At 41.0% G+C, this 22010-nt stretch overlaps 3 protein-coding genes and 1 pseudogene across 3 annotated transcripts; 3 read left to right on the top strand and 1 right to left on the bottom strand.

Moving 5' to 3' along the window:
• The first annotated feature begins 351 nt into the window (after positions 1-351).
• Positions 352-12558, top strand: LOC133919909 (kinesin-like protein KIN-7D, chloroplastic). The gene is made up of 23 exons (XM_062364468.1): positions 352-798; positions 896-993; positions 2095-2184; positions 2503-2555; positions 3004-3069; positions 3162-3215; positions 3386-3445; positions 3823-3901; positions 5633-5700; positions 5924-5986; positions 6149-6253; positions 6782-6886; positions 6972-7079; positions 7191-7337; positions 7597-7779; positions 7952-8107; positions 8292-8513; positions 8924-9064; positions 9145-9270; positions 9361-9411; positions 9843-9890; positions 9990-10187; positions 11510-12558. The coding sequence occupies exons 1-23, from the start codon at positions 548-550 to the stop codon at positions 12026-12028; spliced, it is 2991 nt and encodes a 996-aa protein (XP_062220452.1). The 5' UTR covers positions 352-547; the 3' UTR covers positions 12029-12558.
• A 1426-nt stretch (positions 12559-13984) lies between these two features.
• Positions 13985-15027, top strand: LOC133917737 (uncharacterized). The gene has a single exon (XM_062361600.1). The coding sequence runs from the start codon at positions 14042-14044 to the stop codon at positions 14489-14491; it is 450 nt and encodes a 149-aa protein (XP_062217584.1). The 5' UTR covers positions 13985-14041; the 3' UTR covers positions 14492-15027.
• A 1647-nt stretch (positions 15028-16674) lies between these two features.
• On the top strand, positions 16675-20343 carry LOC133919907 (replication factor C subunit 3). Its single transcript, XM_062364466.1, has 9 exons — positions 16675-16987; positions 17581-17797; positions 17906-17985; positions 18082-18241; positions 18408-18489; positions 18882-19011; positions 19101-19164; positions 19273-19341; positions 19986-20343. The coding sequence occupies exons 1-9, from the start codon at positions 16798-16800 to the stop codon at positions 20083-20085; spliced, it is 1092 nt and encodes a 363-aa protein (XP_062220450.1). The 5' UTR covers positions 16675-16797; the 3' UTR covers positions 20086-20343.
• Positions 20344-20589: 246 nt separating this feature from the next.
• Positions 20590-22010, bottom strand: LOC133919908 (metal tolerance protein 3-like; annotated as a pseudogene).

Here is a 22010-nt window from a genome sequence, read left to right as displayed (position 1 = left end):
AACTTTTAAAGTTCCTCAAAATCAACAATTATGTCTTAAAAAACAGTTAGATCGGTGTTCACTAGTTAAAGTGGTGCCCGTATAATATAAGATTATATCTCAAATTAGTGTGGTGTGTGGGTGTGAGTTAAGAGGAATCCTGCACGGAACCATCTCAATGCGGCAACCACTTGCAAAACTCGCATCGACTTCGACAAGTCAACACCACTCACCAGTATGTTGACCTGCCAGCGTCGGGTCCCACAGGCCAGCGTCTCCGCCCAGTTTGCACCCACCCCGTCCCGCTCCCTTCGCTACCCAGTTGGCGAGCGGAAAAAGGTGGCGCTTTCTTTTCTTCTACAGCATCTCGCAGCGGCGGCAACCCGCCCCGCCCCGCCCCACCCCCGCCCGCATCGCTTCCGACGGAAGCAAAAAGGCCCGAGGGCGAAAGCCACCCCCGCGTGTGAACCAACCGGAAAGGGGGGAAAAGCCATAGAAGAAACCCGCGTAAAGCGAGCGGATCCAATGGCGGGTGCCTCGTGCTGCTAGATCTCGCGCTGTGCCGGATATGGCGACGCGGCAGGCTTCGCGGCAGCGGAAGGCGGGGTCCCCATCAGCGGCGGGGGCGAAGGGTTCGCATCAGCAGCAGCTGCCGCAGTCGGGCTCGCCAACGTCGACCACCACGACGACCACGTCCTCATCGCGGCTCACGCCGGAGCTCTCGCTTGACGGGCCGGCGTCCCCTCTGTTCGCCGGGTTGGACGAGGACCCGGTGCCCAAGGAGAATGTCACCGTCACCGTCCGCTTCCGCCCGCTCAGGTTCAGTTCGCTTTGGGTTCTGGAGTGGTAATGTGTTTGGTTGGGTTTGGATTCGGGAAATGTGGACTGATTTGGGGTTTTGGTTTCGCTTGTGAAGCCCGCGGGAGATTCGGCAAGGGGAGGAGGTGGCGTGGTATGCGGACGGGGACACGGTTGTGCGGAGCGAGCAGAACCCCAACGTTGGCTATGCTTATGGTATGTGCGTGCTTTAGTGCCGCATTTGTAGTTGGATACTTGGATTGCTTGGTTGTTGTGGCGCTGCCAGACTACTTTGTCTTTAGCTCAAAAACTTTACTCTTCGCGTGTGCAAAATTTGCTGCCTTTTAATCGAGATTATCAGTTTTCTCATAAGTAGGAGCGATTTGGGGAGGGGGTGTAATTCAGCACATTGCAAGGGACACACTGAATGATGGCTAAATATCTGGAATCATATCACATCGTCATTATTTTGACTTCTAGAGCTGTAAGACCTCAAATTAGTGCCCTAGAATAGCTCGCCGTATCCATTATGAGGCTTAGGCTTTATGACAGTTTGCGGTCATGCATCGGAAATGATTGCCCAAAATTCACGCAACTGATAAATTTTCCTTCAGTGTTCAATTTTCTCTGGATATTGATAGAACAACTATATTACATCAGACCATGAATTTATTAGGCATCCATATTGTGGCATGGTAGTTTTGTCTTCCAATGCATTGGGCGATGAATTACATGTACAGACTGTGGCACCTCTGCTTTATCATAATCCATATGCAGGGCCATACCATGTGGTTCTTGACAGGCTATTGTAAAAATATGTCTTCACATGAAAGTCCATCCATATTTAAATGTATCTTATGTTCACATTTACCCTTTTAGCTGCTGATGCCTCTGGGTGCTATGTAGTTAGCTTAGTGTAACATTAGTATAACATGTCAGTGGATTGGAGCTCTGCCTTGTGTATCCAGAAACACTGTGAATGGACAATGTCACATAAGGACGAGGTGTTCCAGTTTACTATATATACTTTTTGCGCTATACTCCCTGTTTGTGGGAGTCAATTTTGACATTTTCAGGTTATGACACAAAAATTACTTGTTCCAAACTAAGAAACTTTTTACTACCGGTGTCAGAATGCCTCCTATACAATAAGTCACTTAAGAGAATCATGTTGCATCATTGCATCGAGCAAGTAGGAATTATTACTTGGGATTGACTTTTGGGCAATGGGCAATGTAGAACATATATTGGACTATCAATTTGTCGTTCTCTTCAGCACCAAATTCTTATCACAAACTAATATTGCTTGTTATGCAGATCGAGTTTTTGCACCAACTACTACAACCCGTCATGTATATGATGTTGCAGCTCAACATGTTGTTAGCGGTGCCATGGAGGGAGTAAATGGTGACTGATCTTTTCTTGTCCTGGTTATGTTTTCTTCAGCATTGTTTTACAAGCTAGATCATGACAAGATTTTGATCTCTGTTTTTTGAGTATTCTGTTAAAACTTAAAACATAAAAGAAGTTGGTTTCTGTTTACAGAATGTTATGTTACTATGAGCTATCTTCTATACATCATAATAATATTTACATTCGGGCTGCAGACATTATTAATCCTTGGACATGTTCATTGATTGAATGCAACAATGTGTCCTGAATTTCATTGGACACATGTATTTAAAAATTTTGAAGTCAAAGGTGAAAAAGTTTTTATTGTCACAGGTACAATATTTGCATATGGTGTTACAAGCAGTGGGAAGACACACACGATGCATGTGAGAAAACTTATATAGCATAAAGCTTTCATTATTTTGTTTTGTAGACTGTAATTATGTAATTAATAATTTATTGCGTTATCTATGGGCCTCTGTGTGTAATCCAGAATTTAGTTTCAGAAAAAAGTTGTGATTGGCTAAAGTATGATCACAGCTTTTGGTGGTGTAGGTTGTCTTTTCTAATACAATTATCTTAGGCTTCCCAAGTCTATCATCCCCATAAAAGGAGACGAATGAAAGTGCTTCACTTGCTAAATTCTACGGTTAATATGACCATAGGCAACTTTCATTTCTATTTTGAAACGTACGGTTTACGACTTACTGATTCATGATATAATATATTTACCATTTTTATATTTGACTAGACTAATATTGAACAACATTCATCATTTTGTTCGCATTTCAAAATGTTTCTCAGTATATTGATATACTTATTCTTTTGAGTCAGGGAGACCAAAGATCCCCAGGGATTATACCTTTGGCTGTCAAAGATACATTTAGCATTATACAGGAGGTACTCTTAAATACGGACCCATCATGTATCATGATACTCTGAAATTTGCATATAAATGATGTCTAGACTTATCACTGTTTTTTTTTTTGTAGACACCAAATCGCGAGTTTCTCCTTCGCGTGTCATACTTGGAAATTTATAACGAGGTTTGTTGCTGCAATCATATTTTTCAGCATCATAATACTTTTATTTTGAGGTACTTCTGCTTTTATTATTTTATTGCATGTGTTATATGTACTCCTAGTCAGAGTTTGTACTACAAAGTAAATTATGATTCTTGGTTATATTGTACTAATTGAAGGCTCCTGATTTGTAGGTTATCAATGATCTACTAAATCCTGCAGCGCAGAATTTGCGAATTAGAGAGGATCCTCAGGTGCAAATATATCCACTGTTCATTAATATAACTATTTCCTGTAAATGTTAAGTGCTGCCTAAGTTTTCAAACTACTAACAAACTAATGATTCTCTGCTACCTTTTTTTGAAAGATTTGTACCAAGATAATAGTGTTCATCCGAAGGTTTACAATTGCTTATTCCCATTCATTGTGTCCTTCCTTGAATACAGATAATGTGTATTTGTTGGGTCAAAAAGTTTACTATTAGGTTAAATGTTTCCAAACACTCTTCCCCAGAATAGAACAAGGATCCTTCAAATAGGATCATTTGTGGATAGTTTCAACTGGTAGAATAATGGAAATTCACTCCTAAGCTTGCTACTGATAGTTCGTTGATCTGCATTAACATTCTCAGGGAACATTTGTTGAGGGTATCAAGGAAGAAGTAGTATTATCTCCTGCACATGCTCTGTCCCTTATTGCAGCTGGAGAAGGTGAATTTCCAACTGTATCTTTGAATGACTATTTGTGTTTCAGAATTGATCTTCACAATATTTCTAAACTTTCATGCGAAAAATGCTCTTACTGCATGGTATTGAACAATTATATGTAGCATATAAGGGAAGTTGCTTTACATGTTCATGAAAAAACTCCTGCAAAGTTCTGAAACTGATTAAACATATTTTCTTCATAATAATTCCACAAAGGAGCAAAATGGATATACATCACTCCAGAAGAGTGCACTGAGACAAATGCCACTCTAAGAACCACTTAGCAGCTATTGTAATAATATTTGTTTGCAAAATGCTATTAATGGTATATAATTTTCAAACAGTTACCAGGATCGCAGTGGGTCAGGTCTGTCAGTCCTTGCTGCGCTTCTTCCATCCACCTCTATCTCTCTATCTACTTCATCAGTCTCTCATGGTTGTTGGTTCTGAGCTCTAGCATGGTACTCAATCTGATGGCTGCCCTCCTACCTCTAACTGTTCCACCTCCTTAAACTAAAAAAATTGCTGCGTGCATTCTGGTGGTGTGGCAAGATGGAGAATTCTATCTAATTCTTGCTTGTTTCCAATGGGCATAATCCCCTCTTTTATTGCGATGGTTTGACTTGACTCATAAGGAACTTATCTCTAAATCAACTTATCCCTAATAGATGGAATCAATTGAAAAGAAGCCAATCAAAATGATAAGGAAATTAACTACTCTATTCCTTTACTTGTTCCAACTGATTTCAACTTCCAAATAATGATGCTCACTGAGCCTGTGAGGACAGTGCTCGGATGCTATTGCTACAGTGCCACTATAGTATCCCGCTGCATAACAGTTGCTCAAATGGGATGATCAAATTCGTGTACTTGTACACGGTTCAAAGAAATATTGGATAATCACAATAGGTGATCCATGATCCACTAGAACATCTTTGAGCTTTGCCCGCCGTTGCAGCAGTTGAGGCAACCAAGTCGTCAGGCTCTGAACATATCAAGGGCTCATATCCTCTAGCTGCTGCAGGTTGTCCACCCTACGCACCACATATGTGTTCATTGGCAGGTCGGAGTTTCTTTGGGATAAGGTAGGGTACTTGCTCATCCTTGTATGAAAATTCTTAAGAATATATTGATCTTCACCACTTAAACACTATTCAAATGCCAAATCGGCTTTTACTTGTAAGGGTCCATAAACGTGCTATACATTAGATTGTCCTTCTCCTTGTTTTGGTTGACCCTCAACCACTGGCTCAGAGGATGCAAACATGGAGCTACCTTGGTCTCCTATCCTGTCCACAAGGTCCACACCGTGCCATCCATCCCGAACCTGTCATTCATGGTGGATGATGATCTCCACTGTAGCCCCCATGCCAACCACACTGCCTTGGCCCTTGGGATTTGACAATGTGGCTGCTTATCAGCGATTAACTTGAACTCCTGGCCCTTACTAACACCTGATGGGAGAATGAAGAGAAGTGTACTTTGGGTAGTAAAGAAAGTTTTAAACCATCAGTGTCATTTTACTGAATGAGCTTCATTTGCAGTTTCATATAGGTAAGTTGCTATTTTGGAGTGTCGTTCCTCTGAATGTGTTTTTTTGCAGTGAGATATATCTATCTATCTGCCCTTTGTTCTTAACGTGTTATCTGTCTACTATTCTGTTCCACTGAAGTTTATTTTTTGTTGATCAGCATGCATACGAAATACTAATTTGCATGTTCATTCTGATTGCAGAGCATAGACACGTTGGATCCACCAACTTCAATCTACTAAGCAGCAGAAGTCATACTATTTTCACACTGGTAATGAGATGTAAAAATTGTGCGCGCGCGCGTCTCTATAATCTATATATTTGTAAATTTGTATATATGCTTGCTATTTAAGGAACACTGAAGCACACACATTTGGTTTTGCACTGGTATATTGAATCTCCATTAATTGTATCTGCATAACATACTTATATTGAAAGGGCTGTACTTGATGCTAGGAGATGATCTTTTATGGTTTTATTTTGTAATATGACAGACTATAGAGAGCAGCCCTTGTGGTGAGTCTAATGAAGGGGAAGCAGTCACCCTCTCACAGTTGGTGGGTTTGGCTCTTGCTGTTTTTCTTACTCTAAATTTACCCTCCTTGGTGCTTTGTTAATTATACTAGTATTTATGCATGTCTTCTGTTTTGCATCTGATATCTCTCAATTCTTACAGCCAGAGCATAAATTGATTGTTTAGTTGTGTTACTCATTTGCAGAACCTCATCGATCTGGCAGGTTCAGAGAGCTCAAGGGCTGAAACAACTGGAGTACGCCGGAAGGAAGGATCTTACATCAACAAAAGTTTGCTAACTCTTGGAACAGTAGGACCTACCAACAATACACATCATTTTGGTTAAGCTCACGATATTTTGACACATGAGCATTAGCTTATGTTTACTCATTCTACCAAACATGCTCCAATATGATATGTTGTGCTGGTTGACTTGATTTTTCATGTGGTCTACGCAGTTTGATGCATTTAATCTTTTTACATCATAGTGTACTAGATTGTGATCCTTGAAATCCTTTATTTGAATGATCGAATGTCTTCAGATGGATGTGTGACACTGTTAATTTACCGTACTACGCATTATATCCTTCTATGCTGCACCATTGATTTAGTAAAACACATGTATACATAGTAAATATTAATTCATGGGCGGATGTTTTGTTGCTTTGAGTTTCATGAAGGAAGCAACTTGCCTTTTACCTTTTATCCCATTTGCCTTCAAGAATCCATTTTATGCAATGCTCTTTTCTTTTGCTTGTTGTAAAATATTTGCTGCCTGATACCATGAATTAGAAATGAGCAAGTTCTATTTTTTAAATAAATATTTTTTCTGTTTCAGGTGATATCGAAACTGACTGACGGGAAAGCTACACATATTCCGTTTCGAGATTCAAAATTAACACGGCTACTTCAGTCGTCCTTGAGCGGTCAAGGACGTGTTTCAGTAAGTTGCTCATTGCACGCAGGGACACTAGTTGTTAATGTTATTACTTATTGGGATTTGTCATGATAGCCTTTTCCTTTTGCAGCTAATATGCACTGTGACCCCAGCATCAAGCAACTCTGAAGAGACACACAATACACTAAAATTCGCCCACCGTGCGAAGCGCATTGAGATCCAAGCATCACAGAACAAAGTAAGCCGTGTTTACTTGACAATAATTCTTAGGGAGATTTTTTTCATCCCTGGCATACATGATATGAATGATTTCTGACATATGTTCCTGCATCTGTTTTTATGTTTGCAGATTATAGATGAGAAATCTTTAATAAAGAAATATCAGACTGAGATTCGTAGATTAAAGGAAGAGTTAGAACAGCTGAAAATGGGCATTGTTACTGGCACACCATCAAAAGATACCGGGGAAGATAATATCACCCTTTGGAAACAAAAGGTGCCATGTTGTTTTAATTCAAGTGCAACTGTGCTGCTAACTTTACATAGGACGTTATTGTATATTTGTATACATTTTGCTGGAATGTTACTACATCTGTTATGCTATTACCTGAAGAGTGATTTAGTCATTTGTTTTCAGCTACTCATGTATTCTTCAAGTGTCCTGTAGATTGAGTATAAATTATAATTATGTAATGCTGCATGTTTGCTTTGTTGGTTTATCCTCCCTAACTATTGTTTGTTCAATGTATGAAAAGCTTGAAGATGGTAATGTCAAGCTGCAGTCTAGGCTGGAACAAGAGGAGGAAGCTAAAGCTGCTTTGCTTGCAAGGATACAACGTTTAACAAAACTTATCCTGGTTTCTACTAAGGCGACCCAGACTTCTAGATTTTCTCCACATCCTGGACCAAGACGAAGACATTCCTTTGGGGAAGAGGAGGTATGGTTATACATACTTATGAAGTTATGATTTTGGGCACTCAACTAAGTTCAATATTTGTCTTTTGTCTGCTGATACACTGCCATGCCTTTTAGGAATAAATGGACAAATATTTTTTTCAGTGTTTCTGCATATACACGGGGTTGTTAAAGTTTGCCTGCTAATATTGCAGCTGGCCTACCTTCCATACAGAAGACGAGATATCATGTTGGATAATGAAAGCAATGAATTACTTCTTCCTGCTGAAGGATTTGGTGTCTCACTCGATGATTCTTCAAAGGAGGAAAAAAAGAATAGGAAAGGACTTCTTAACTGGTTCAAACTCCGGGTATACATTGCACTACTTAATCATCTGCATCGTGGACCTAAGATTGCGTGATACTCCATATATTAAAAAAAAATGTTGCTCTTTTTCATTTATGCAAGTAGAACACTTAAGAAAAACTCATATGTTGGTTCTCGGTGTCAAATCAAAGAAAATAACCAATCCATGTGCTGCATTCATTTTCCAGAAACGTGATGGTGGAGCTTCTATTCTGACAAGTTCGGAAGGTGATAAGTCTAGTTTGACTAAATCAACCGCTCCTTCAACACCTATGGGCAATAGTGTCAATTTTCCTGCAGAACCAAGAGTATCGAATTCTTTGGTTGGTGAGAATATTTCAGCTGATCTGTTTAGCATTGGCCATGGGGAATTTCCTTCTGGCAGCATTCCTGGAGAAGAAACCCCTCTGGTATGATTTTTTTAATAAGTAAACCCAAATTTCATCAGATTTTTAGCAGTTCCAGATTGAAAATTCATGTATCATAATTCGTAAATAGGTGTACAACAGAAAACATTGCACATAAGTGTAGTTCCACTTTGGAAGCGGCAACTTTCTCAGTTACTGTTCTAAATGTAGGCCACATTTGTAAGGACAAAATTTAACTACAATAGCCACTGTGGATTTTTTTCATAAGGTCATAGCTAGAAGACTAAGATAGTTGCAGATCCTAGTTGCTGTAAGCAGTGTGCTGTCTTAGGAGTTAGAGAAGGCATATATTAAATGGATTACTGGTGAGCCAATGGAATCAGAGTCTCTGCATTTTCTTTTTGTTTCAACATATTGCTTTGGTGACATGTTGCAATGTGATGTGGTGCCAGACCAGTGGAAAAACGATGGACCATGTTGATTTATTAAGAGAACAGTTGAAGATTTTATCAGGGGAAGTTGCACTTCATACAAGTTTTTTAAAGCGCCTTACAGAGGAAGCCGGGAGAAGCCTGAAGAGTGAGAAACTTCAGGTACTCTCTTATCTGATGTATATTTTAGTATGTTTTACAAGCTTTTCACCGTATGAAACTTAACCTTATGGCATTAAAAGATGGAAATGAAGAAGATCAGCGATGAAATTAAGGGAAAGAAACAGCAAATGGCATCTTTGGAAAGAGAGATAGCTCACACATCGTTGGGTAGTCCAGTGAAGGTTGACAAATTAGAACTTTCACCGGTAATGTTCTATATTCCTTTTCGTTTCGTACTGTTTATTTACTGAGCATTTATATTTAGCAATTGTATGTTTTTTTTATTGATTTTGCAGTCTTATGCTGAACTACTCGAACAACTTAATGAGAAATCTTTCGAACTCGAGGTATTGAAATTGACTGCCCCTTGCACTTTTTCATGTATGATAGCATTTAAAATTCATGTTATTGGTATCTTTGTGACACATTTCTTTTTTGAAATTCACATTTGTGAGACATTGTTGACATACGACAAGTGACCTAAAATTTTGAAAAAGTTTCATTGTTATGTTGGATGCTTGCATGCCTAATGAAGAGACTTTAAAACTGATTAAATTAAGGCCCACCTTCTCAGTTTTGAAAATTATTATGCCTTTGAAATTGATTTAAATTAATTCTGGCCCACCGCTTATTCACTGTCAACATATTTTCTGTGATTTTATAAAATACATGACTTGTTAGTGCATTAATAATGCCTACAGTTATCCTATTATATCTCTTGGTCTTTTTTATTCCATTCGGTGTTTACTGTTTAGCTATCTTTTTTTTTTTTTTGCAGGTGAAGGCAGCAGATAACAGAGTAATACAAGATCAGCTGAATGAGAAAGTATGATGTGGGAGAAAATTAATTTATTTTTGTTTTATGTGAATGGTGAAATTACCACAATCTATTTATACTGCTTCTTTCGATTTCTTTTGTCATCAGATTAGTGAATGTACGGAATTACAAGCAGCAGTTACTCATCTGAAGGAACAATTGTCCCAAGCCCTTGAAGCTCAAGATTTGCTGTCAAATAGCATTATACTGAATAATAGAGTTAACCATGAAGTTGAACGTCATGCTGATCAAGAAAAAGCGGTTGCGAGAGAGGTCTCTATTGAACCACTCCAAAAACAGCAGAAGGTTTGTTTTTCTGCACTCTTGCTTCCACTTTCTTTATAATTGGACCCAAGGGATAAGACCTATACACTCAAAAAGGAGACAATGTTCTAGATGATCAAAATTTAATTTCTTTGCAATTAGCTACTCCCTCCGTCTCAAAATAGATGACATTTTAGACTCTTCTACAATATTCAAAATACATGACGTTCTATGATTTTGATGTAACTTTAGCCCGAGTTTTCCTATCTTACCCCCTCCATTAAGTAACTTTCTTCCCAATGCAAATCTCATTTCTGACGCAATAAATGGTATTAAAAGAGGGTAAGATGATCATTTTATCTTTCACCTTAATACTTTTGCTCAACTCTAAAACGTCATCTATTTTGGGAGGGAGTATTATCTTGGTGCAATTGTGCTTGTCTATTTTAATGACTTCATCAACACTAAATATTCACAGTACTCCCTCCGTTGACCAAAGCTTGATGTTTTTGCCTCAGCTCCATAGAACAATGCACCAGTTTAATGCTAGGAGAAATGACAGCGTTACCCCTCACTCGTTTAATTAACCTTGATGACTTCAGCCTCGACATGCGACCAGCGGCGCTGCCGCACGGAGCCGCGGACTCGAGAGCCAGCGTGTTTGCAGCTAGCATGTTTGGAGTAAATGCACATGCACATGCCCTCACAAACCTTTTGGATTCTTTTTTCGTTTTCGTTAATTGAAAAAACGTTTGGGATGGAGGGAGAAGTATTAAATCATGTTGGAAACATATCAATATGGTTGGGAACCTGAGAATTGATTTAGAGTCAGAGCATTTACACCCACTAGCTTTTAATAGGGTCTATTTGGGAAGAGAATGCTTAGAAACCTGATAACGTCATCTATTTGAGAACTAAACGAAAAGCCCTAAACGTTATCTAAAACATAATGGAGGGGGTACTAAACACTAAGGGCTTATTAACACTAAATATGCACACTTCCATTTTCCTCAAAGTGAATGCTGTTGTTAACTGTTAGTGCCTACGTGCTAATAAAATGATGGTTGGATCTTGAGGTGGACATTAAAAGTCAACATTTGTTCACTCTGAAAATTTCTGTTGGTCTCATGTTCTGTGGTGATTGTGGCATCTGTGTTCGGATGTTTTTGTTCAAATAAGCATTCTTGTGTCCAAATTCTGTGATCATACACTTCATTGCAAACCTCGCCTCGTTTCCAAACAGTAGCACCGTATGGCTCAAAGCAAAGTTTTAACTAATGTTATTTGAGCTTCTACGTTTTTTTAGTGTTCCAGATTCTGCTTATTTATCTTACTTTTCCTTATTTTTGGTATTTGGTCTTCAGTCAGCTGAGATCGATGAGCTGAAGCAGAAGGTGTGTGAGCTCACTGAAATCAAAGCTCAACTTGAGGCTCGCAATCAAAAGCTACTAGAGGAAAGTACGTATGCAAAAGGCTTGGCTTCAGCTGCAGGAGTTGAATTGAAAGCGTTGTCAGAAGAAGTGACCAAACTAATGAACCAAAACGAGAAGCTTGCGGCTGAGTTAGCATCGCTGAGAAGTCCAACTCCACGCAGAGTTAGCAACGGACCAAGAGGTACTAGGAGGGATAGCATGAGCAGACGACATGAGCCAGCTAGCAGAAGAGACACCAATGCAAACCACGAAAGGGAAAAGGCTTTAGAGACTATGCTTATGGAGAAGGAACATAAAGAAGCAGAGCTCCAAAGGAAAGTCGAGGAGTCAAAGAAGAAGGAAGCCTCCCTGGAAAGCGAGCTCGCCAACATGTGGGTTCTAGTGTCGAAACTGAAGAAGTCTCAGGGTTACGACCATGAGGATTCGGAGGCCATACATAATGGCTCCTGACCTCTTAAGTTAGGGTAGTTAATTATGAAAAGGCTGCTTGGCTTGGGTGTGGGTTTTCTGTATGTATGTAAGTGGTTTGTATCAGTTTTTCAATTTCTTAGCATGAGTTAGCGTCCCATTCTGTATATTCTCTGCGTGATCAAAGTTGTGAGTAGTGCCACGTCTGAGGTCTGACTAGTGCGCCTAGAGATTCCTATCGTTGCTAGTATGCTACCGGGGTACTTTGGATTTTCAAGGCACGTGTACCCGGGATTGCGGAAGAGTGAACAAAATTTTGGAAAACCGCCGGGTTTTTGATGCCTACACCAGATATCTAACATGTACTATCTCTGCTCATCCCGCCCTTGAAATTGAAAGGATATCTCTTCCAAAGAAGTAGAAGTGAAGGATATCAAATGTGAATATATCCTTACGTGTGAATGAATTCCATTGTATTGTCACACTTGTTTGACCACATCTTTCATTGTTCCCAGTTATGCTTCAATAACAATAATGTAATTGTCTGGCGATCTGCCCTTGGTTTTGGAAAATGTTTTCTGCTTCATTTTACTTATCAGCTATGCGTGTATCCTGACGGGTTTCTTCTTCGATGTATTCTGACGATTTTGAGTGACGAGGCAATGCAATGACGCTTGTCCGGTTAACCCACCACTACCTTTTGTGCTGTTGGACGGTTAGGGCATCTCCAATGGAGATGCTTGCCAAAATAAAACTGTTTTTTCTTGCCGCTCAGGATAAGTAGAGTGCTAATTCAGTGTTTGCATTAGAGAGAGAGGTGTTTCTATATGGGTGGTTGATGACGTGACTCTATTTTGCACTCTCATAAGTAATTTACACCGGAGATCTCATAAATATAACATTTAATCTGTGCAGAATTAGAGTTTAGAATCTGAATTTGGCGAAGACATCCTCTTCTAGTCGGTGTGGATGCTGGATCACAGTCTGAGAAGATCCTCGCGGCGTGGACCGACCTGCAGATCAGCAAAGCACCCTCTATATTAGTTTGGAGAAGGGTTTGTTACGGGCAGTTGCTGCTAACCCTACTGCTAATGACGTGATTAGTCAATGGTGGCAGGGCTGCCCCTTAGTACTTGTTTGTTTTGGCTTCTATTCGTGACTTTCAGTTTTTACAAACTAAACCAAACATATAACTTTTTTTATAGTTTTTTATAATTTACTTGTTGGATTGTGGAAACCTAATAACCTAGTTTTTTTTAAAGATTTTACAGATTGTGAAAGTCTCTTTTTATTAAATGACTCCTCAATTTTTTTTAAAAATTTACAATCTAAAAATATTTCACAATTCAAATTTATACAATTCATCATCTACGAGCTGTTTTTCAGAATTCACAACTAAAACAAATATGCCCTTAATATATCGCAAACTGATCCGGGACTGAACCAATTTTCGTCTAGCCCTGATTAAAGTCGTATTACATAATTAATCCTCAATTGCTACCTAAGCTCGTAATTAGTCACGTGTCACTTTAAAACTATGGTTTAACTTAGCCAAAGATACATATACATCTGTAAATAACAGGAATCAGTCGCACCGACTTTCTTTCCAGGCCATCATCCTAAACGGACGGCTCGGCTCCATCCATCCGCGCGCCGGCGGCGGGAACGGCACGCGTCCCCGCGCGGTTGGCTCGCTGTCGCGTCGCGTTCACCCCCTCGTGAAGGAATCGCGGAATCCTCCCGTCCCAAGTAAAGCACAGCTCAGTGCTAGCGTCCAGTCAGTCTCCATTTCCTCACCTCCAAAATACAACTTGGCATGTATTTTATTTTGATTGTTCATCCTTTTAATCTGATGCTTATCAATTCATTAATTTTTTATATACTTTATCATTTTTTTTACCTAACATATTTACACAAATCTCAATACAGATGAACACCTTCCGCTTATCGTGTGGAATTTTCCCCTCATTATTCCTTTCCCCACCTATATAAACCGCTCCCTTCTCAGCTTCTTCACATGCACTGCACGCAACCCGCGCGCCTGAACAATTGAACATGGCGAGTGGCGGCTACTACGACGACCATAGCACGGCCTACCGCTACAACTACTCACCGGCGCCGGCGCCAAGGGCAACGTCCTTCCACCTCTGCGTCTTCCTGGCCACGGCTGCGCTGCTCGGCGCCACCTCGCTCTACACGCGCTGCGAGTCCGCGGTGGAGAGGCTGGTCGACCAGGTCCGGCTCGCCGTCGTGCTGTCCCCACTGCTGTTCCTGCTCGCGGTGCAGTACTGGGCGGCCACGGGTGCTCGGCGGGCGCGGGGCGGCGGCCTCTCGTCGCTGCTGGTGGGGCATCAGTCCTGGTACGACGGCCCGGGCCAGCAGCGGGACGGCGCGGGGGCGTCGTCGCCGTGGGGCGTGGCGCTGGTGCTCGCGCTGGTGCTGCTGCTCGTCTCCTACCAGTCGTGCTTCCAGGACATGTGGTTCCCGCTGATCAGCCGGCGGTGAGCTGAGGTCTGGGAGTGGCAGACTGCACTTCTTGCAGGTTGCAGCTCGCCGGAGATGATCGCGAAGTGGTGTTTGGTAGTGAAGCGGTGACATCGACCGTCCGACCGATCGACAAAGTAGCTACGCAGATCAAATTTGGGTCACTGGCTGGAGAATTGGAGCTTGGAAGACAAGATATATTTTTTCTTCTGTCTGGACTAATTCTGGAGGCCGGAGTGTCAGTTAGCTCAGACACTGACCAGGCTGTGATCAACATTATTAGATGTAATTATTATAATGATAGCAAAATGAATAGTAAATAAAGCTCGTGCATCCATCACATCCTTTTAGTACCATTTTGTTCTCCCACTTGTGCGAATCAGGATATGTGAGCACCATTTTGCAGTTTTGCACATTATACGTGTCCTACCTTTTCACTTTCTTGACAAAATATCGAAGACAACGTACACAGGGGTTTAACAAGGAAGAAATATACACTATTAACAGGCTGCCAGGACACGCAGATTAGGCTGCAGTTCTGCAAGGATCAATGTACAACTGCTGCTCCGTCCCTGGCCTTTTCCCTTGAGCAGTACAACCCTTCATTTAAACTATCCGATCTATTTATATACTTCCAGCCGAGTGATTTAATATTTGAATCCTAAGTTGTACTTAAATAATGGTACATGAACAATCTTCCTCTTTTCTCATTTGTACAATTACACGCTAAACATGTCTATCACTAATCACTACATTTGCTTTGTCGTTCACAGTGATTACAATTGCAGCTTACACTAGACAAAGATTCATATCCTGGTGTAACAATGAGCCACTTTAGCAGGACAGGAGGCGGCGTTATCAGCGTCGCCCAAGCGAGATGCACATACATCATGCCAGTTTTTTTCTCAAATATTAACAACAATCATAAAACCAATTTACAGTAAACATATTTCTTCTAAACAGTTTGTAATTACAAATATTACACACTTCATTTAGCTCAAAAATTACAAGCCAGGCTATTCAAAAGTAAAGTTGCCAACGGTCATAACTTATAAAAAAACAGCGTGTAAGGTCAACATCTAGAAGCAGTTTTTGAAAAAAAGACGCAGCCGCTAGCTGTAGGTACCACACTTCGCTGCCATAAGCCTGGCCGGCGCAAATTAACTGGAAAAATAGGTCGTCAAGGAGGAGAAAAGATGCAAAGCCAATCGAGATATAGGTGGTTAGTGTACGTGTAGAGTTGTTAGCGCTAATCAAGGTAACCATTTATCACTAAACAATGCCAAACTTGATGTAGTACGTGTAGGGTTGTTAAACTTGAAGACATATAAATTGTGGAATCTTAGTGTCGATTTTTCGGCAACGGGACAAGGACCTGGCACTTTCTTTCTCCTCTTTCGGCCACTGACGGATGAAGCAGCTTTCAGAGCTAGTCACCGTGTGGCGGTGCTTGAGCTACCTAAAAGCAGAAGGCACAAACCATTCCAGATTCTTATTGCCTTCTACTTGCACGGTATTATGGTGTTTTTGCTTCCCCCCCACTCCCACTCGGTATTACTACTCCAGTACTCGTACATAGTATGGTAGCACATGAAAGAACAAGCGAAGAGTTCATATTTATAAGACATATAGACACATACATACACTCATATCATCACAAGTACATATTCATACAACGCTACTGAGCACCGAATATAAAAAACTTACAGATTGATAAAATCACCATAGACATCTCCCGTCATCTATCATTAAAAGAAAATTCTACCTTGATAAGACATACAAGAAGCAAATATGAGATTTCATCCCTAATAAATAGAGGTACAACCACCTACACTAACCACTTAAACCCTCTCACACATGGGCTGAAGAAACAACTTTCTGTTCTTCTGAAAAGGCAAGTTTGGATTCAAATAAAGCGTGAAAAAGTTTTGATTCCAATTTGCAAGGAGCACAACAAATTTTTTATTTTATTTAAATTAAAAAATTGTAAATGAATCTAGTTTTGTAATTTTTCAATACGGATATATATATTTGTAATTTTTTATTTTAAAAATAAAAATAAAAATATTCACGAAAATGCTCTGGGCCAGTAACTACGGCCCATCAAGGCTACACATGGGCTGGGCTCAGGCCTTTCAGATAGAACTTGAGGCCGAAGCTTACCCTTCTTCGAGCTACGCCCAGCCCGCACCCTGACTAGGCCACTCCGACCATTCTCACTCGCCGCGGCCGCGAGGCGTCATCAGAGGGAGAGGAGAGGGTTCGGAATTGGCGCCAACCATTCCCCCCAATTCCGCCCTCCAGCTCTAGGGTTTCCGCTCTGCGCCATGGCGGGAACCGTCGCCGCCGCTGCTATGGACATCGACGCCGCTGCGCCGCCTCCTCCTCCTCCGTCCGGGGCGGCGGCCAAGGGCAAGGCGCTGCTCTCCGCCGCCGGGAGGGCTGCGCCCTGGGTCGAGAAGTACCGGCCCCAGTCCCTCGCCGACGTCGCCGCTCACCGCGACATCGTCGACACCAGTAAGTGGCCGCGGCCCCTTTTTCTCGTCTGGTGCCTGAACGACTGCCTGGTCGGTGATTTGGTGCGGCGGCTTAGGGTTTTGGGAGGGATTCGATTGGGTTTTTGGTTTTGGTGGTCTGCGTCTGTGAAGTAGGATTTTGTGGGTGAGCTGGTCCGGATTAGCAGGGTTTCAATGCGGTATGTGGTCATAATGCTCTGCTAGCGATGTGATGATATTCGGTGGTTCATGTGTTCGGATGTTAGAATTGTCTAATTTAGCAATTTGGCATTTATGACTAATTTGGTTCTTTAAGGGATTTTATTAAATTTGTGTTTCAGTGACCACTAATTTGCAGCATGTGGTCAATCTGTTTGCCGTGATGGTTGTGTAATGCTTCGGTGATCTTATGCGACAGTACCTGTCTGATATAACCTGTATGTGGGTGGACTTTTGGCCCCTAATTTAGTTCTGTTTATGCTACCACAAATTATGTGTTATTAGGTACCAAGTTCTTTGCAACTTTGCTGGTTGTACCTGTAACATATGGTTCTGCAGTTTCTAGTATAAAAAACTTGAGGTAAGCTGATGATTTTGCCATTTCTTTTGTCGCAGTTGACAGGCTCACAAATGAGAATAGACTTCCACATTTGTTGCTATATGGACCACCTGGAACTGGGAAAACTTCAACGATACTGGCTGTTGCAAGGAAGCTATACGGGTCTCAGTATGGCAACATGATTCTGGAGCTCAATGCATCAGATGATCGTGGTATTGATGTTGTAAGACAGCAGATCCAGGATTTTGCTGGTGCACGCAGCCTCTCTTTCGGGTATACATCACAAGTCTTGCAGGCTTATATACAATCAAGTATTTTTGTATGTTTGTTTGTTTGTCATAATACCATGAAGTAATATATCTTCTATTTAACTTTCTACAGAGCAAGGCCTTCTGTTAAGTTGGTCCTTTTGGATGAAGCAGACGCGATGACTAAGGATGCACAATTTGCATTGCGAAGAGGTTTATCTGTTGTTAAGAGTTTACTTTGTTTACTACCGTAATATTGATGTGCGTATTTTTTTCTCTTACATCTATTTAATCCGCCACTCCTTGCAGTGATTGAAAAGTATACGAAGAGCACAAGGTTTGCACTCATATGCAACCATGTCAACAAAATTATCCCTGCACTACAATCGAGGTGCACTAGGTTTAGATTTGCTCCACTTGATGGCAGTCATGTTAGAGAGCGTCTTCAACATATAATAAAATCTGAGGGGTAAGCACTTGTTTTCCTGCTAAGATTATACAAGAATTCTCAATAATATTTTTATGTTACTTGAGAACTTGGTTTTATTTTACATGATATCATGGTACACAATCTTCTTGTGGCAGTCTGGGCTTCTGGTCCTATCTGCAATGTTAATTGTTGCGGGTTCTTGCAGGCTCGATGTAGATGAGGGTGGCTTGGCAGCCCTAGTGCGGTTAAGCAATGGTGACATGAGGAAAGCTTTGAACATATTGCAGGTTATCCTTGATTAACCTCAAGTATTGTTGTGCATTCAAACCCTAATGCTTTTCACCATGAGTTTTTTTATATTTAGTCAATTAAAAATAGAGAAGTTCCCATGCGCGGGCGTGAATTAAAAAAAGAAGAAAATGTTGGCATTTAAGGTCTGGATAAATCATACTTCTTTCAGATTTGCACAACATGAACATACAGTGTGTGCTTCAAGTACTTCACAAATGCCATTCTTACAAAGTTATATTTCATTGAGATGCCTGTGATTCTTAACTGCAACATTGAACTGAACCATAAAACATAGTTTTCTTTCGTGGTAGTTATTGTTTTGTTCTATAAGCTGGTGTGCCAATAACAATTGCTTTGACAACGACTTACCTTACTTTTTTATGTGCAGTCAACACACATGGCATCCCAACAAATCACAGAAGAAGCTGTCTATCTTTGCACAGGAAACCCCATGCCAAAAGATATTGAGCAGATAGCATTTTGGTTATTAAATGAACCATTTTCAACCAGCTTCAAATGTATCATTAGTTACCATTACCACCTACCAGTACCATCTTATAATAATTCACAACTCATGGTCTAATTTTGTGTTTCCTTGTATTTTTAGATATATCTGATATGAAGATGAGAAAAGGGCTGGCCTTGGTTGATATCATACGGGAGGTTACTATGTATGCACTCCATGCTGCCTACCACCTCTTCATTCATCGCAAACATCCTTAGTCATCAAAACCCCCTGAAGCATTGTTTTAATATTTTTTAAATGTACTTTTTTGCAGGTTTGTGTTCAAAATACAAATGCCATCTGATGTTCGTATAAAGCTGATTAATGATTTGGCTGATATTGAGTATGTCTTGTATAAATTTTTTAAGTTGAATTGTGAAGTTCTGCATACCAACTAGCTTACCATCAACACAATAGATGCTTATGTGTCATTAATTACTTATGTTTTGTTGCTAATTTTACGCAGATTGACATAATTATGTTTAAGGTAGTCATTTTAGTTCGCACAAAAGGTGTAGAAGGTAGGTAATTACCTAAGTTCTGTGAGTACTGTGATGAACGGCCAAGTTTAATTATGATAGCCAGCAATGTACGGCCAAGCTGACTATCTGCTTAATATGATCGTACACTTAAATTAGCGGACTGACATAGTTTAGTGTAGTCCTTTTACAATGTAGCCCTTGCAATGGTACCACACTGCAAAGTATTCTTCTTATTCACCCAACTTTGCATGCAGTAGTTCTCCACGTGGAATGCTGCCTGCTTTCAGAGAAAGTGGATACGGTTGTTTTCATTAAGCAATTACTTAAAAGTTGACTGCAATACTTGAGATAGTCCAATAGCTGATTAGTGATCTATGATTGTCCTCAGAATCATTCCTATGTATTTGAGCTATGATGTGTTGGGAGAACTAGGATAACTCTTCCTGGCATTTACTTTTTATTGGTTAGCAACATTATTCATGACATCTCTGTATTCATTATGCAGGTACAGGCTAAGCTTTGCGTGTAATGACAAACTGCAGCTCGGCGCACTGATCTCAACTTTCACTGATGCTCGCACGGCTATGGTGGCTGCTGCCAGTTAATTTCAGTAATGTGATGACCTTTTTGTTGATCTTTGTGCCCCCCACTGGAATCTGGAAATGAAGTGGCACCTTCCATTATGGGTCAATGTCTTGTCTGTATTTAGTAAGCTAGTTAAAAGCATAGCGAGGATTGTCTTTCATCTGCCGCCTGGAACTTGGGAGTAATTGATGACTAAATGCTGCCAGGCGTAGGTGAGGCGTGATGCATGCAAGATGTTATCCAGTAGTGAAGCAATCATAACTGAACCCTTTCTTTGATGAAGTTGCACGCTATTGCTAAGACAATCGATACGGTGGATCATTGCCATCACAAAAAAAGAAGCGATCAAGTTGATTCTGTATTATTCCATTGAGACATCCGTGCTGCTCTTATTTTACAAGTGCGAAGGCAGTTATCATGTTACCATTGATTCCATCGCTGCTCCTCGGTGCCTAACAAAAAGCACCGCGCTTTTAGTAACTCTACACCATAACACTACATGCGTATGCAAAATCTATCAACTATCAAGGATCAGTCGACGGCAGCCTGCTCCTGACTTTGTGCTCTGGCTTATGAGTGCTCTCAAAATCCACATGAACAGATGCCCGCTCGACTTCAGGCAGCTTCTCAATCTTCTCTTGCAGCGATTCACCGATGGTGTGCACCTCTCTTAACCGCATGTCCTGAGGCAAATAATTACAGTCACAAGCTGATCAGGCATTCAGAACATGACAACAGATGCATATCTTGTGCTGAACTTTATAATTGGCAGCACTGAGAGGCTAAACAGTCTTCTATCAGCCTCTAAGCAGGCTTTTTATAGAGTTGTTCCCATGTTTTATCAGTTATCTCAATCTCAAAGTTTCTAAAGAGAAGAAATAAAGCACTGGTAAAATCTCATGGAACTTTGGAGTGTGAAGTGTTTTTTTTACGTAGCTGCATTTTCTAACACAATTTTGGACCAATTCACGATGGTATATACCGCAAGCAGTACAGCCCCCGCAGGGTCAATCAGCCACCAGACCGACAACATTGGTTACCACATCAAAATAGTGGTCCTGAATGGCACGAGTACAACTAAATTTTAAATGGCACGATCTGATAATATCAGTTTAATTATGTAATCGACTAAAGCAACGCCAAATAGTCGTGCGTCCACAGTTTCTAAAGTTAGCGTATGTTCATGTAGTATCATCAAGGCAGATATACATACCTTTGGATAAGCCTGGACAGTGCTACTCCCTGAACTCCTGCAGTACAGCCAGAGAGCAAGTTTCGCAGCAGTTGCTGAAAGCATGATGGAGTACAACCATATCAGCTGCTCTGATGTCATCTTCTCCCCAGGTTTATTCTCCACCAGTAGCTCAACAGCTTGGACCAAGACCTGGAAACCTAACAATTGGCACAAGAAATTCATTTTTACTTACACTTCCCACATTGCATTTCTTTGTCAGACAGCAAGAGTTATACATTTCTTGATAGAGAGTTAGAGATGGAGCTCTGCCAAAGCAAAGATGCCAACACCTAGACTTGCCAAGATGGCTGCGAAGACAATGATCCCAACCGGCTGGACACGCGACTTCCCAATCGGGTACTTGTAAATGTTCAGTCTCTTCATCGAAAGATGCGTGAACCAAAGGATGCCGCCGGCCATGAAATCCAGCAACGAGTCAAGCGTGGACGCTGCAATCGCCATGGACCCCGTCCTGATCGTAGCATACACCTGCCATTTTCGCAGCCCGATCAGCACACAGTCTTGAGCTATGCCCTGTACTCATGTTCCACTCTACAATTGCAGCGTGACGCAAGAACTCACCTTGAAAACCAGTAGAACAATATTGGCGCAGTTCAAAATCTTCATGGCGAACTCGCTCTGTTTCTGCTCCTTGTCCTCGACGGCCTCAAGGTCCGAGTCGAATTCGTCGGGCATGCAGAGCGCCTCCAC

This window comes from Phragmites australis, chromosome 5 (assembly GCF_958298935.1).
Source record: "Phragmites australis chromosome 5, lpPhrAust1.1, whole genome shotgun sequence".
Lineage (NCBI taxonomy): Eukaryota > Viridiplantae > Streptophyta > Magnoliopsida > Poales > Poaceae > Phragmites > Phragmites australis.
Note: the sequence above shows the minus strand (reverse complement) of the source record. Positions and strands in the feature narration are given on the sequence as shown.

Bases quoted from the DNA above. Each gene is read 5' to 3' on its own strand.
- LOC133919907 (XM_062364466.1), top strand. From the start codon at position 16,798: ATGGCGGGAACCGTCGCCGCCGCTGCTATGGACATCGACGCCGCTGCG. The intron at 17,986-18,081 runs GTTTATCTGTTG...CACTCCTTGCAG, and splicing joins ACAATTTGCATTGCGAAGAG to TGATTGAAAAGTATACGAAG. The intron at 19,342-19,985 runs GTATGTCTTGTA...TTCATTATGCAG, and splicing joins AATGATTTGGCTGATATTGA to GTACAGGCTAAGCTTTGCGT.
- LOC133917737 (XM_062361600.1), top strand. From the start codon at position 14,042: ATGGCGAGTGGCGGCTACTACGACGACCATAGCACGGCCTACCGCTAC.
- LOC133919909 (XM_062364468.1), top strand. From the start codon at position 548: ATGGCGACGCGGCAGGCTTCGCGGCAGCGGAAGGCGGGGTCCCCATCA. The intron at 9,271-9,360 runs GTAATGTTCTAT...TTGATTTTGCAG, and splicing joins ACAAATTAGAACTTTCACCG to TCTTATGCTGAACTACTCGA. The intron at 9,891-9,989 runs GTATGATGTGGG...TTTTGTCATCAG, and splicing joins AAGATCAGCTGAATGAGAAA to ATTAGTGAATGTACGGAATT.